The 16,756-nt window shown below is 37.9% G+C and overlaps 1 protein-coding gene across 2 annotated transcripts in view; it reads left to right on the top strand.

The window, feature by feature from the left end:
- TFEC (transcription factor EC) overlaps positions 1-16,517 on the top strand; it is a 73,407-nt gene extending 56,890 nt beyond the window's left edge. For both annotated transcript variants that reach the window (XM_054225017.1, XM_054225009.1), the window contains exons 6-8: positions 1,971-2,046; positions 10,522-10,669; positions 11,573-16,517. In XM_054225017.1, the coding sequence (XP_054080992.1) occupies positions 1,971-2,046; positions 10,522-10,669; positions 11,573-11,953 (605 nt within the window). In that variant the 3' untranslated portion in view covers positions 11,954-16,517. The remainder of the gene's footprint in view (positions 1-1,970; positions 2,047-10,521; positions 10,670-11,572) is intronic.
- The last annotated feature ends 239 nt before the right edge of the window (positions 16,518-16,756 follow it).

The following is a 16,756-nucleotide window of genomic DNA, read 5'->3' as shown; positions in this document are numbered from 1 at the left end:
TCCTTTAACTCTTTTTTCCTTGCTATTATTTTGCCAACATAACTGAAATATCTTCTAAATTACTCTGTTGCTATGTGCTCAGGTACACTGTGCTCTGCTAAGCCATCCAGCGCATTCATGCCAATAGGATGCACGGGGTCACTTAACAGTACGCTCAGGAGGATTATAACCCTGTCTCCTCAATATGACTACAAAACCCAAGATGCTTTAATCTGTTGAGTGAAATTCCTGTTTCTAAAGAGAGTAAGACGAGATAACACATCTCACCAAGGCAGGTGTCACATTCACCAGGGCAAATAACACCCAGGGAGTTTCCTGAGCTGGAATCTGCTAGGAAGAAATAACTGACTGCTGCACAACCTGAAGGCCTCACACAGACAGGAAGAAAAAACACCTTTATGTATTGGAGGAAGTAAAGAACCAGAAGTGATCTATGTGGTGGGGCTGAGATTGAAAGTGATATGCTCAATATGCCTGTGAGAAGGTTGCAGTCAGGCTGGGAAGACCCACCAGGCTTCCCTTGATTGCACACTTCTAATTTAGCTCTATCAGGCCCTAAGGACTGGCTTTTTGTACTTACATTCAAAATTAGGACATTGTACTTTAATTGAACATCCGTATACATGGATGAGAGGAGCATGTATCCCTTCTGCCCATTTTCTAGGCTGACCTAAGTGGGTCTGGTCTGGTCTGACAGAATATAGTGTCACTAGCTTATCAACCCTAAGGTAAAGGCTCCCAAGAAGCAAGGAATAACAGAAATGCCTCAATGCAAGGCTAGTGATGGACCAAAGCTGAATCCTGTCCTGAATTCAGGTGCTTTGGATTGAGTCAAAGCATCATGTGGAGGGAGTGGACAAAAGTGCGAGTTCACACCAGTAGAACATCACTGCTCGTCTTCGACAGTGAGCAGTACCATAGCGGGACTGCGTTCTCACTACGTATACTTTCTACATCACAATTATATACAAGAAATCCCCTAAAGCGATAAGATGTCCATTGGTCCTATCCACTAGAAAATGTGAGGTTTCTGCATATAAAAGCTGGAGAAAAGCTGGTGAGGAAGTAGAGCAGAATTGTCTCTAAATTAGTGAAATGCGAAGCATGAAGGTGACTGTCCTTTTGTGCAGAGAAGGGGCACACACTCCAGTCTGGATTCCAGTCCAATGCTGATGAAGTGGACTGAAAGCATGGAGAGGGGGAACTAATTTTAAGAGGCTTTTTTTCCTTTCTAAGTAAACTGCAAGTAAGCAAAGGTACCATACATAGTTTCTTTTAGGAGAAGCATAAACTTAAATACAGATTTTTTTAAAAATTGTTTAAATGAGGTTTTTCTTCATTTTCTGTGTGTTCTAAAAGTTATTGTAAATACGCTTGTGCTGTACCATCGAAGGAAACAGATGTGCTGGAGATGAAGTGTTCCTGGTACGCAGCCTTTCTCAGTTTCGGTGAAGGGATATGGTTGCAGATGTGTCCTCTCAGTGCTTTGCAATGCTGATAACAATGGATAAGAGATAGTGAAGCTGTTAACTGGGATCTGTAGCAGGAGTTCTGCCAAAATATGAAATGCTGGATGAATTGTCTTGTGCCCCTGTTGAAGTTATCAGCAAAACTCTAGTAAGCTAGAAAACTCCGTTGGGGGGGAGCGGGGTGGAGATAGGATACACAAACATCAGAAAAAAAGAAGTATTAGCTCATATTCAGAGGATGTGGGACTATTTCATTTTCTGGGAGTCTGGTTGTAAATGAGCATAAAACCTACAGGTAGGTTAAGATACAGAGATGGTACTAATCATGGAGTCTGTCCTGAGAGTAAGTCAGAGACAGGTAAGAGATCACGTTGGGATTTCTATTTGAGGGAGAAATTTTCTGTACATTGACTGACTTGTTTTTGACTAATTAAAATGTTTTATGTTGAATTTCTCCAACAATATTTTACCATAAAAATAGTAACTGTTTCTTTTTAACAGTTGAGAGAAGAAGAAGGTATAATATTAATTACCGAATCAAGGAGCTTGGCACACTCATCCCCAAGTCTAATGATCCGTGAGTTCAACAGTCTTTCCTATAATAATGTTTTTAGTTTAAATACAGGGGGAAAACGACAGTTGCATAGACTGTCTCTAGGATTGAGTAATGGGATACAAAATCTTCCATGCCAGGTCACTGGCTCAGATCAGGCTGTTAAATAACGAACCTTTGACAGATTTTTGGTGCTCGTTGGGAAAACTTATGTGAAAGGATAATAAAATGAAAGCAATTCCACAGTGTTTAAGAGAGAATGATAAATCAGGGCAAAAAAAACCCCAAACAACAAACAAAACCAAAAAGAAGAAAAAAAAGATGATAAACCAAACAACAGAAAGTCCAGCTCTCTGTCCCTGGGAGCAATTGAGTGGTGTCTCTGGAGAAGGAAGGAGTGATGCTTTCAGCCCTTGCCATGGGCCCTCTAGTGGGATAAAACAAAATGCATGTTGTCACTGCCCGCCCTTTGCCTAAATAAAAAAAAAAAAAAAAATCAGTTTAAGACTGTAGATTGATCATTTTTCAGAAGTCCTCTACTCAGTACAGAAAAAACAACAGTCCTAAAATGCAAAGATAAAAATAATAATTGCTATAATTGCTATAATAATAGCATTTTATACTAATGCATATACTTACACTAACACAGAATGCATATTTCTCAAACTGTACCTGCATTCCCTTAAAGCTTATATTTGTCATCAATATGAAAAAAGCCATCTCGGCAGGAAAGCCTATTGCAGGATTAGCAATAACAATTCAGTGTGATATTTAATGCTGAACTTTAGCCTTAGATTTCTCACGTCACTCAGGGAAGCCTTAAGACCATGCACTAGCATGGCTGTGACTCGCATAAAATTGATTATACAGGTTTTGTCTTTATCATTTGCATGTCAATACAGACCTGCATGATACTTCAAATGAAAACTTCTATTGATATTTCAGCCTTTTTTTTTTTTTCCTTAGGACTAAGAAAATCTTGATTATATTAAGGATTTCTGTAACAATAGAAAGCTGCGTGAGACTCACATAAGTACAAGGTTGGCATAACAAGCCACTTGGAGTGATATCACCAGAGAGAAAGTTAACATACCGCATCCATTTTAGAGAATTCACAAACTCAACTCCTTCCGCAGCATCCAAGATTAGATAAATGGGCATGTTCCTGTTATTGATATAGAATTAGGTATTACAGCTGAGTTAAAATATGAAGCACTTGAAGTACCTAAATAAACTTTTGGCCACATGTGATTCACTGCAAACACAGACTGGCAGAGGAATTTTAATTTTGCTGGTGCACCTTTCAGTATTCAAGACCATTTGGGCAAATAATTGAAAGATTTCTCAGGAAAACAGTGGATGGCACTGTTGGTTTGCAGCTATAAAGCAATAATGGAAGCAAGTTATGCTGCAAATAGAAACGGGCATGAGGTACAAATTCCAGTTGTGATTTTTGATTATCTACAGAGGTGTTTCAGTTACATGTTTTGGTCTGGATTCAGGTTTAGTTTTTTAGCTTATTCAAAACATTAATACCTAGAGCAATCCCTTTAGCTCTTCTTAAAATGAATGACCTGGACATGTAATTTTGCTCCAGTAAGAGGATGATTGATTTTAACCACAGATTTTGGTGTTGTTGCCTGATAAAAAAGTTTCAAGTATAGATCCTGAAGACATCACCTTTTCCCATTTTAGTCTTCAAAGCCATGATAGAGTTCAACAGTTACAGCCCCAAAGTGGCTCATGTTTACAAAAACACAAAGTGAGTTTAAGTGTCTCATGTTCTGAGGACTGCTGTCTTCAAAAAATGCTGGTAATCAGTACCCCTTTTGAAAACAGGCCAATTTAAAACCTTTCAACTTTGTCTTAAGGTAAAAAAGAGGCATCAAAAGGTGCAGGACAATTTTGAAAAACTAGGTTATAACACAACTTTGCTGTAGCTTGGTGCCAGGTTAAATTAATCCAAAGACGTGTAAACAATTTTTTTTTGAGGGTGGAAATACATCAATTTGACCATGTTGTTTTGTTGGCTGAGCAGATCAAAATTATTATTTCTTTCTGGTACGGTCCTGTGTTGCCAAATCATAACTCAGTGTCCTTACCCTCTTTTTCAGTTCTTGCTTTTTCCTTCATAACACCTTACTGTGCCCCCAATCTGCCCTCTTCTTTGAAAGAAAGAGATGTATCAGCTCTTACAATACTTTATCTGTAACATTTTATCACACGTAGCATTTTCACCTCGTATATTGATTTTAGAACATTCTTCTTATAGTGGGAACTTAGCTGTAAAAGGAGAAACCTTACTGATGCTTGGACTAATGACAGTGAAGCAAATCAGGCTTTGCATTGAAGAGCAAACACTGCCATAACTAAGCCATTGTGGTTAGCATGCCTGTCCCAGATGGCTTGCTTCAAGAAGATTACATTCAGACTCAGGAACAGAAAAGGACATTTTTGATGCTATTTGGAAACCTTTTATGATTTATATTTCTTAGAAGTGGTGTGTGGGGTTTTTATTTCACTTTTGTTTTGTTAGTTACATAGTGAACTTGTTTGGCTCCTGCAGAGCTTCTGCAGGGACTTTCTTTTGACTGGCTTAAAACCCTATTCTTTTCACTTTTTTTTTTTTTAATTTAATGATGAAAAGCGTGGATTACATTGCTTAAATGAATGGGTGTTTTAAGTTCACTTCATCAGCATTAGAAAATGGAGATAAGTAGAAGTTGCAAAGAACTTTGACTCTTTTGTGTAATTTTCAATGCTTAGATATCCACGTGGTAGATGATTCAGAAATGCAAAACAGTCATACAGAATAATTCAAAAATGGTATAAAAAAAGGCCCCAAATACCCGGTAATATTTTGCTGAAAAACTCATAACCAGCTCCTTCAAATATACCTACCTTTCCATTCGTGGTTCCTTTGTGTTCAGCCTTTCAGACCCCAGTTTTAGGTGGGTCACAGGACTTCGCATTCTGACAAAGTCTAGAAATGCCTACACAAGAACTGTTTTATGGTAGCCGACAAGAATGACCAGAAATACTAAGAAAAAAAATGTCTTTCAGAATTCTAGTCGTTTTACACAGACAGGATGTTAAGAGAATCACTGAGGATTTGGGCAGAAGTAGTGTGTTGCTCTCACTCTCTGCGTCTGCCTGTGCCTGACCTTCTGTCTGTTGCCGGTGGACAGACCCTCTAACAGCCGGCACAGCCATGTTTCTTGTAAAGGAAAACCTTGTGTACACTTATGTGATTATAAAATGGAAACTTGCTGCCCCTTTCAGAAGAATACACTTTGTAATTGTGTAGGTCATCAAAACAAGTACAAAGTCCTTCAAAGTATTTCTTTGAGCAAGCATAGGTTAAAGTTAATTTCTTGGAAAAAGGGAAAGAAACGGTCTGCAAACATAGTTTCAGCTTCACAAATGTGTTTGCTATTAGTAACTGCTCTGTGTCTGGCAGACTCTGTGACTATCACCGTCTCCCAAATTCTGTTTTTGTTAATTGATTTTAATCTTAGATGATCAGATGTTCTCATCCTTCCTACAAGAGTTCAACTTGTGTTAACCAGTGGAGCTCCTTTGGCTTCAACAAAGTTACCTGAATGGAAATGAGCTGAAGATCAGTCTCATGGCTATGTTTCTTTTCTCCTAAATGAGAAACTCTCCTAGGTGAGAGTTACATGTTGGGATCTGGGCATTTAAGATTTGAGAAGAGAGATTCAGCTGGTAAAGTTAGGAGGAGCTAGGGTTCCAAGACTAATAAAACACAATGTGTTTGTTACTTACTTGTTACTTTTCCATGCAAATCACGTTAAGTGTGGTAGACCTCTGTTAATTAAACCAGGTAACACATGCGTAGCCTGCTAAAAATTTCGATTATTGTACCACATGCACACACAAAGACACAATCCTCCTTTGCAGAGGTCGTTGCTGATGACCAGACCTGCAAAACTTCTTACTGCTCTCAACTGACTTGTTTCACGTGTAGAGTTTCCCACATGTTTCAGTATTTACAGGAAGGAGACTTACATACACACAATAAAAATGAAGAATAAAGCAGGGGGGGAAAGAAAGGAATTAACAGACAGTGAAAGAGATAAATGAAAGAAAAAAAAAAGGATTCCTGACATCTCCAAAGACTAGTTGATCTATAATGAACTTAGTAGGTTCAAAACAGTTGCGAATGCAACTGTTTGGTCTGTTTTTATAAAGCAGTTTCCAATAAAATGGCTAACATCTGACAGTAGCTGCCCAGTTTTTAAAGGTTCTCAAATGGGTTTGTAGGCCTTGTCATTTCAAATTTTATCTCTATTATATGGTGAGAAAGCACAATATGTAAATCTCTAAAAAGCAAAAAACCCACATTTCCCCAGTGCCACCTTTATAATATTTCAGATAACTTACACCCAATTTAGAATTCAGCATTTTCAGAGAAATAACAGAAAACCAATTACTGAACGGAGAATATCTGAATTCTTAGGCACTTGCTATGCTTGGAGTTAACCCACCTTCAAATGCTGAGGTGTTTTTTTCTTCCCATGATAGATGAATCCGCTTGCCTGCAAAGCAGAGCCAGATGCATTGCAGGCTATTGCTATGCAGGCACCTCCCATGTCCTATTCCCCTCCTTTTCCTTCATCCTCACTTGTTACGTTGCTGCTCTTCCAACCCTGCATGTCTGCACAGAGCTTCTGTTTCTCCGTAGCTCTGTCCCGTGACTGCTGTATGGTGCCCTGGGCTAGAACGGATGGAGAGTGTCTGCGATGCAGAACCAGCACAGACATCTTCAGTATTTTCTGAAAAGAAAATACTGGTATAAATAGAGACACAAGGAGTGAAAGCCATGTTGACTTCTAAGGTCGCCAGCTGATCCTTTGCTGTGTTGCCTTCAGACATTGGAAGATTTAACTTCAACATTTCTCATTTAATAAGACACCAACCAGCATATGTATATATAAGTACAGATGTAGAAGGTATGTGGGATACATGCACAGACACAGACACACACAGAGCATAACAGAGTCTCTTAAATTATGATAGTAGCCACAGCATTTTCATCCTAGATCTCCATGATAGTTTTGCCTCTCAAATCTGTAAATCTTGCCACAAGAGATATCTATCTATGCATTTCACGCAGAAGCTGACCAGATCCATCCCTCTGGCAGTTTGAATCCAGGAATTAGCCCTCTTGTGAAGACTTACTTCAACCTATGAGAAAAAATATCATTACCATATACGTAAAAAATCAAACTATCTAGGCAACATGAACTAAAAGTAAGCAATATCACAAAGGCGGTCAATTATGTGTAACATGAATGCATTTCATCACAAAAAGATTCCAAACACAGTCATGAATATATGGCTTATTCATATGTCAAGCAGAAAGATTAACCAAAAAATATTTTTGTCTGAATTTGATTTTGCATTCATAACATTTTATAACTGACATGAAATTGATTGTGAAATCATTATCATCAAATATTTGCCAAGTATGTGATATATGCATATTTTTCTCATGCTGTTACATGTCTTAATTATTTCCATTTTCCAGTCATGGATTAATTTCTGATTTCATAGTGCTACATTTTTATGTTGAGACCATCAGTCCGACACTGGCTTAGTTTTGTCTTGATTACATGCAGGAGGAGCTGACCCCCCTTGCCTGGGCAGATTGCGTTTCTCCAGAGTTTCGGTTATAGGTTTTCTTATTACTGTAGCACTTTTCATAGTTGCCATGAAAATGTCCTAAATCAGTTGTTTTCACTTGAAATTAAACAAAACCCTACTGTAATTCTGAGCTATATATAGCACATATAGCTCATATCTGAGATGGCAGTGGACATTCATGGTTTGAAACGTTGTTGTCCTCCGGACTTCGCTGCTCCTATTTATTCAGGAGTGCTCTGGTGTAGACAGACAGGCATCTCGCTGCCTTTCAAACTCCACTGCAATTCAGGTATAAATAGGGACCTCTCAGTATTTTACTTAACCTTCCAAAGAGGCCTGAAGAAAACAAGATTATAATGTGGTGATGGCAAAGATTTGTCCGGAAAGTAAGCATTGTGTGTACTAAAAACTTCCTTAACCTTTACGGTTTGAACGTAAGTATCCCACATGTGAGGAGAAAGTCCCCTCCTAGGAGGGAGTCCATGGGATGCTGGCAGGAAAATGTTCTGTCCTCCCCACTGGGCAGGAAGTACAGGGAGAGGAAGAAGGAGACAGAGGAACTGCCAAGAGATGTTTCAGCTGCCGTGAGGTACACAGGTTCTGCTCGTGGCTCCCAGTCCCACCTCTGCTTTAGTTTTTTTGACCAGGGAATGTCTAAATGAGAAGACATACCCACTTCAGCAAGCAGCCTCTGATGTTATGGCTTCGCAGACAGCAGGGTCTGAGTCAATAATTATTTTCTCTCTGACCACCTCACCTTCTAATCCTGAAAGCTGTGCATTCATGGCCCACATCACTGAGACAAGGGGAGGTCCCAGCTTGCTGGAGCCCTGCGGTTTGTGTGCTGCCCAGAGGACAGAGATGTGAGTTCGAGCCCTCTCTGATCAAAAAACTCGTTCTCCCAAATGTCTAGCAGATTATCTAAATTCTAGGATATGGTTAAACACTGTGATGCTTTATCATAAATAATTTTGCAGATTATCATGGAATCATAGAATCATAGAATGGTTTGGGTTGGAAGGGACCTTAAAGATCACCTAGTTCCCACCCCCCTGCCATGGGCAGGGACACCTCCCACTAGACCAGGTTGCTCAAAGCCCCATCCAGCCTGGCCTTGAACACTTCCAGGGATGGGGCATCCACAGCTTCCCTCGGCAACCTGTTCCAGTGTCTCACCACCCTCACAGTAAAGAGTTTCTTCCTAATATCTAATCTAAATCTCCCCTCTTTCAGTTTAAAACCATTACCCCTCGTCCTATCACTCCACTCCCTCATAAAGAGTCCCTCCCCATCTTTCCCATAGGCCCCCTTTGGGTACTAAGCATCTTTAAAGCTATCAGCTCCATAAGGTTTTATCCCTAGTACAGTGCATCAGGGAAGGCCAGGTAGTCTGGGTCCCTAAATCCTGTACCTGCCCAGCTTTTGCCCTGTATATTCAGTAGAAAGAAGGACAGCTGCCTTGGTGGAAGTGTCTAAGGGTGCTGAGCCATAGGGTAAGGTGCAAGGTTCTCTGGGCACTTACTCTGAGAGGCTGAAGTAAAGCATAGACACTTCTGCAATAAATCCACTCCAGGTCACAGTTTTACTCACCATAAGTGAGCATGTGAGTAGAAGCAAGTCTCACTAACTAAAGCAACCAAGAAATAATGGAAAGTGATGATTGACTGGAGTGTTATTTGTATTTCTTTTTGACTCTATAAAAGCCAGCATATAAGTATATGTATTTGGAATAAACACTAAAAGAAAAAACCCACTAAGGTGGTTACTCTAAGGTCACTCCCAACCTCAGATTCTTGCTGGTTTAAATAGCTTTTTCCTTCTCAGGTTTGCTTTATAGGACCAGAACCTCTGCCAATCTTCTCCACAGTCTAAGCCATCTTGCAGTGAAGTGGATCGTTTGGATAAACCCTTCTGTCTGTATATTTCATGCAGCGGGTCCATCCCGTATCATAAAATGCTGAACTTTATTAGAAATTAAACCTTTTGAACAAATTTGATTCTTGTTCCAAGGCCTCAAGACCTAACATAAAGGAATACATGGGAAGTTGATAAATGGGTACATGAAAGTCCTTGAATGGATGCATTTGAACAAGTGTATTGTTGTTAGTAAGACTGCTTGTAAACTGGAAGTTAAACCATAAAACCATAATTTTCTGATGGATGGATATGTTTAATCTTTTTTTTTTTTTTTGCAAGGCTTTTATTTTGATTTGGGGTCTGCATATAGCTGGGGATTTTAACTTGGTTTATACTGTTTCAAGATTTTTTGAAGGGGATTTTTGTCATTCCATAGCCATTATGCTTACCAAAGTGTGATTTGTCTGGTCTATCATCAATGAGGAGTGGCATTCAGCACTGACCATTTTTTTCTCAACAAGCATAAAAGCAACCTCATTAGTAAGTCAGGTAAAAGGAGTAGTATATTCAAAATGATCTTTAAAAATTTAGGCTTAAGTCCTCAGTAATGTATATTTCCTAGTTCATTAATGCAGAAATACTGCACATAGATTTTAATCTTAGAGTTAATAATAAAAGCAATTTTCACTAAAAATATAAAAACTGTAATGGTAGAATCATGATATTGCATTTAGCTCTCCCACAAAAAGTCACTTTATTACTTTCTTTTGACACTTATTTTCATTCTGGGATTAATTTTACTATATAAGGGCTTCTTAACTATTCTATTAAAATTTCCATTCAGAAGCAATAATATCTAAGAGTGAATAATAGTCATGTAAATCATTATTTCATATTAATGTAAAAGATTTTGTAAGTTCTTATGAATTCTGCTGACATGCACAATTGTGAAAAGGTTATCTCTACATTCTGCAGTGATATGCGCTGGAACAAAGGAACTATTTTAAAAGCATCAGTGGAGTACATCAAGTGGCTACAAAAAGAACAACAGAGAGCCAGAGAATTAGAACACAGGCAGAAGAAATTAGAGCATGCTAACAGAAGACTTCTACTCCGAATTCAGGTTTGCACAAGAACGTCGCCATGAACTACAAAGCTTTTGCAGTACTTATCCCTCATCAAATTTTATTAATCTATATCACTTTTCCCCAAATGGCATTTATTAAAAATGAATTGGCTTTCCCTATTTATTGCTGTGTATACTGGGGAGGGGATATTTTTTAGATTTCTTTGATAATTAGACCTTACATAAAGGACTACGTGGAAAGTCAATAAAGTATTTCTACAAAGACTTTCCTTATGTATGTATTAGAGCCAGAGAAAGACAAAAAAGGAAGCAAAAAACTGTATCTCTGCAGCCAAAAATCAATACTGGACACAAAATTCCCTTCAGTATTTTCGTTTTCCCTTTGTAACCATTTCACATGTTACAATTCCTTGGGTATAGTGTGCCATGTTATATCTGCTTGCGACACTAAGCAGCAGAATACGGCTCTGCATGGCTTGAAATGCAAGATTTGAATATAGACACGCATGAAGATGAGATGACAGATAGATAGACAGAAAATCACTCATCCTACATATGGTGATTTACACATACCTGTATATCATAAGCATCATCAAGTGAAGTATCTTCTATTTCTCTGCGTAGCCATGGATAACGAGCTAGAAAGGTGCAATGCTTTTCTGTCACCTTGATTGGGTTCAGTACGCAACGGTTTTAGAGAAACTGTCCTATCTTTTATGGTCCCGTAGGACAGCTGCTTAACGACAGGAGGGGAAACAAAAACACTCGGGTGGCAAACTATCATAGGTTAACAATTTCATATTTCAAAACATAGTCTTACAACTGGATTAAAAATATTATTAATTTGCATGTACTATCCGTATACTTATTGCAATAGTTCTGAAAACACTATTTTGTCTTATAAAGTCACTATCTAATTGTTTTTGTTTGAAATGTTAGGAACTAGAGATCCAGGCACGCGCACATGGCCTTCCAGTCATGTCTTCCCTCAGTGCTGTCGATTTAGCTGCACAGGTCATCAAGCAACAGTCTTATGCAGAGGAGAACTCTGTAGACTACTCTCAACAAATGCCTCTGGCACATGGACCAAATTCTGATGTTTGTGATGGATCTACAGCCTTTTCTGATCCGCTTTCACACTTCACGGATTTGTCCTTCAGCGCAGCCTTGAAAGAAGAGCAACGGCTAGAGGAAATTTTACTGGATGACAGGGTGTCGCCATTTGGAACAGACCCACTCTTGTCCTCCACGTCCCCAGCCGCGTCGAAAGAGAGCAGCAGGAGAAGCAGCTTTAGCACAGATGATGGAGATGACTTATAAAAGCAGAAAGGGCCTCATACTTCTCTCAATCACTTGCTAAAAGACTGAGTTGAACGTAAGCATGGTGTTTGTGCTTATTTTAAATACGAATAAGGAGAGCCACTGTGAAGTTAAGTTACCACATGACAAGGGTTTAAATCATCCCTTACTTCACAGGAAAATGAGATGGACAAGAACTCATATCACTTTGCCCCAAATTCACACCCTCTGTTCACAGCTGACATTTGCACAAATCTTTCTTTGCTGGGAATGCTTTTACTATTGTTTCATGACTTTTTACAGCACTATCAAAATGGTTACCACAAAAGGAATACCCACGTTACAAAAATGTATTGAAACTCCCTCTTCAATCTGCATTCATTATTCTCTGCTATCAACGTGAGTTTTAGTCATTTTTTAATTTCTCTTTTTTATATAACTAAAAATTATACAAAATGTGAGGCAACAGGGAACTATTTAAGCTGGGAACTATAGAGATGTTACAGGTATTAAAATCTGAAAAAACAGATGGTAGTGCTTTCGCACAAGTGAAGTGAGCGTGAAATTTAAACTGCGTAGGCTTCTCTTTAAAAGGAGAAAATCCATTAAGCTTTTCATGGAATTCCATTTTTTAAAAATTTCATTTGTAGAAAAAGAACAGACTTTTAATATATGTTTTAATGATACAGAAGAAAAATGGAAACTAACATAATGACAGAGACTCAAACGAACTCAGACAGAAAAATATATGACATTTAGCAGAAAGACTGTATGGATGTACAAGACAACAAAGATACTCCGTGTTACAATTAGCACAATTTAAAACAAGCACAATAGGTAACAGTGCTATGTCAGCTGCTTATTCCAAGAATATTCAAACTGCGTCCTTTTTTGTGTGGAAGAGATCAGAATTCAGATAGACAAGAGTGTGCTTCTGGACGTCCTTTGGCAGCACAGCAAGGTTTTTCCAAAGGGACTCTATCCATATGCATGCTTTTGATCCATTTGGAAATGGAGGGAAATGACAAGATTCCCATTGCAAACACTTGAAACAAAGAGAATTTAATTTCTAATTTGGTTTTGGATTCAGTACAGAAAAGCTGGAAAGGAAGACTTTTCAAACCAAAGGGGATATTCAGAAGTGTTGATGCGATGCACTGCTTCTCATAACTACCTTGCTAAGAGGGAGCGTTCAGAAAATGTGTTTTGATGAGTCAGTGAAGGCTTGGCAGTTAGACAGCAGGTAGAAGGCATATCACTTCTAGACATAGTGGAATTCTGGAGTGTTCCTGGAGGACATTAAGTGCAATCGTTCTAATATTAATACATGGGAAAATAGGCTGGCACAGGTCCTTCATAGTTCTTCCTCAACCAGAGCCAAAAGGTCACATTAGGGAGTTCTCTTAAAAATTCCAAAACATGTTTCAAAAGTATGTGTTAATTTTGCTGTCACCAAGCCTGCCTCTAACCCCAGAAGTGTCACAGGATTGGAAAGAGTAAGAGGCAATTAAAATGGATTGTTGATTCCGTGGATGTTTTAAGTGCATTTAAACATATTACACAAGAACAGAGCAATTGTTTCTTCCTATTCTCTCTTCTGTTATTGGTACCTGGATCCTCCTCACACTCCTTGTGAAGTTTGTGCTCCACCAGGGCTGTAGGCCATTCCTGACCAACCCAGATTCTTGGGGTTTCTTGGGTCCTAGTTTTCTTGGGGAAACTATTCACAATAGTTTCTTAATTGGAGAGTTAGCAGTGGCATAATAAATTCTATCTGGATGGCTATGAAAGATGATGGAGTATCCAATTTCACAATAATATTTATGTTTTTAGGAAACTCAAGGATTTATAAGAGCCTATGCAAACTACTTGTATATAAGCTGAACAGTGCAGAACTGATCTCGTTGCATACGTGTGGGGTCCCAGACAGCCCAGCACACACCTGGCCCTCCGAAGAGGCTGAGATACGTTTCCACTGCATGGTTAAAAATAATAAAAACAACGAACAGTCCTCTGGTCATTTTATTTTTAGTTTTTTTTAGCATGAAAGAAAGAAACGGAAAGACAAATGAGTATTAACCAAAGGTAATTGAACGTAGAACTGATCACCATTTTAATTGGAGTGCTTCTATAAATTAAGCTCATTAGAAGAGGAACCACTTTGTCATAGTTTTTCCAAAGACTAGCTAATATTGACATTTGAATTCAAAATATGATGAATTAAAAGTAACATTTATGTCCACATTATGTCTAGTGTAGGATGCGTATTGTCCATTTTAGCTGATAAAAGGAGGGGATACTTGGTTGATATCAAATGCCATTTGTCCTTGTACTGCAGTTTCTACTACATTAGTTTTAAATACACCAGTGTGAATTGCTCATAATAGAGAAAAAGAAATTAAATATGAATGTATTACATGATTTTCCCATTGAACTTTTACATGGGAGTTAGACCATACTTCTGAACTATATTGACTTTAAATAACATCCTGAATTTCATCACTTTTATAAGCACTGTTCTAAAAAAACATTATAGTGCATCCATTAAATTTTTTAAAGTTGATTTTCATTCTTCTGACAATTGCTTCTGTCTGAAGCACCAGATTTTTTTTCCTCTTCCTGCATGAGAAACTTAACAGAAGATAGCGAATGCTCCTTTTGCAATATACCGTATTGCATCTATCATTAAACGCATTCAAGCTGTCTGCATTCACACAAAATCCCCAACCCCCTTGCCCAAAACACTAAATCTATCCATACCTGTAGGTGTATATTATGGCAATGTTGTTTCACTACTGTTAGGTTTGTTCTGGTAGGAAGTCATTATAATTAGTATTTTAGCTAGTAACTATAACCTGTATTGCAGCATCACCCTTGAAATCAAGTGGTGATACAGGGTGCAAGAATCAGTAATCTAGGACATCTGGGGATAAATAGGTGGTTCCGAAGGCATTTGAGAGATGCGTGTGCTGGTAAACCATATCCCAGATTTTCTGGAGTAAGCACGCCCTCTCCCACCCCAGGTTCGGTGAGGCCGCGGTGCAGCTGGGAGGACTGTTAGAGCAGAGCAGAGCTTGGTCCTGCTGACTTGCACCGAGGAAAGGGATTTCATGACTACAGGGACAAATCCTGACATCCTTCCTCAGGCGGAATTTCTTTGCTGTCCATGCGAGTTTTATTGCAGTAAAACATGGGGCAAGCAAAATACACTTTTTAGCTATTTTCTACAGAGATATGTTTAATGAAATCTCTTGGAAGAGATGCATAATATGTCTGTGGCTCTGGGCCTGGAAAAGAGTTTAAAGACTTACAGAGGTTGACCCCAAGCAGGGCAGGGGGTGAGGGGAACTGGCTATTTTTGTCAACATGTATTAAATGAGGAGTTCTTGCTTGTTTTCAGTAACAGCTGTTCAAAGCTGGTGGACATATTCCTACAGAATACACAAAACAGTGGACTCATAATTACACAAAAGGAAAGGGAGTTGAAATATTAACATCCTGTTTAATTCATGAAATGGATATAGATACTATACTAAGAACAGAAACATAAATTATTTCATTGTGCATGGTGTGCATAGTGTGAAAAGCTACAGTAAGTGCAAACAGTTTTAACAAACAGGAATGCAGTTGCTTTATACAGTAAAATAACGAAATATAATTCAGTCATTTAATCTTAACAAGAATATTGTTATTATAATACCTTTTGACTTTAATAGGACTGTATATATGAATGGAGGATGTAAAATTATTGTAATTTAAAATTATGTTAAGTCTCTTAGATAAGTAAAGACATTTACATTACTATTATGAGACTGTAGAATATTTTGATAATAATTGCTATTTTTCATTGTTAACCATATAGTATCTTGTTTTCTAAGTCAATGTATGCAGACAGAATGTACTTTATTACACACTGTACATGCAATCTTTTTAAAATTACATTTTATACACGCTGGTATTTTATGTTTATTATATGAATACAATTAAAGGACTGAAATTAAAACATCTCTTTATATGTCCCTGGTGAAACTTCACTATCCAGTCCCTCAAAGAACACCATCACAAGACAATATAATAACATCCGCTAAGAACATCTGAGATACCTAACAGACAAAACACTTCACAACTGCTAAACATTTAGTCCATTATGATACATCATGATCCAGTAGCCTCCCATTAATAAAAATAATTGATACATTCTTTAATATGGTCTCCTGCCATCTGCTTATTCCTGCTGCTAAGGCTTTGATTTATGGAAAGTGTTTTCAGAATGTTGCAAAATTGCTAGCAGGCATGATGATATCAGTTAAATCACTAAGAAGCTCTACAAAAACCTTTTAATGTACTAGATGTTCCCCAGACAATCTAGGATAAACAGAATATTGTATTTTAAGATGTAAAACATTTTTTTAAAGCTGATAATTAGGTAGCATTTGGCACTAAAAGATACTCTTACTTAATGAATTAAGTAAGGATTTGGATTGCATTTTGAATTCCTAATATCAAAAGTGCAGCTTTCTTTAGAAGATACTTGGTGATTTCTGTGCAGGAAATGATGCAGAACTTGTTGAGCAGTAATATATATTTCAGCTATAGTTTTGTAATAGTTCATTGTTTCATGTAAAATAGTGCTCATTGTTTGTGTACATCAGATAAACATTCTATTTGTAATAAAGATGTTCTCCAGGCTCTTTATTTCATCAAATCGCTAAGACACCCCTATCCGTATTAAAACACAATAATATTATAAATATTATTTAAAGTTCAGTGATTAGCCATGGAAAGAAGCTTTGCTTTTTTACATATTTATTATGCACTTAGGAT

Source organism: Rissa tridactyla, chromosome 1 (genome assembly GCF_028500815.1).
Source record: "Rissa tridactyla isolate bRisTri1 chromosome 1, bRisTri1.patW.cur.20221130, whole genome shotgun sequence".
Classification (NCBI taxonomy): domain Eukaryota; kingdom Metazoa; phylum Chordata; class Aves; order Charadriiformes; family Laridae; genus Rissa; species Rissa tridactyla.
The sequence above is the reverse complement of the archived record's forward strand: the minus strand, read 5'-3'. Positions and strand labels throughout refer to the sequence as shown.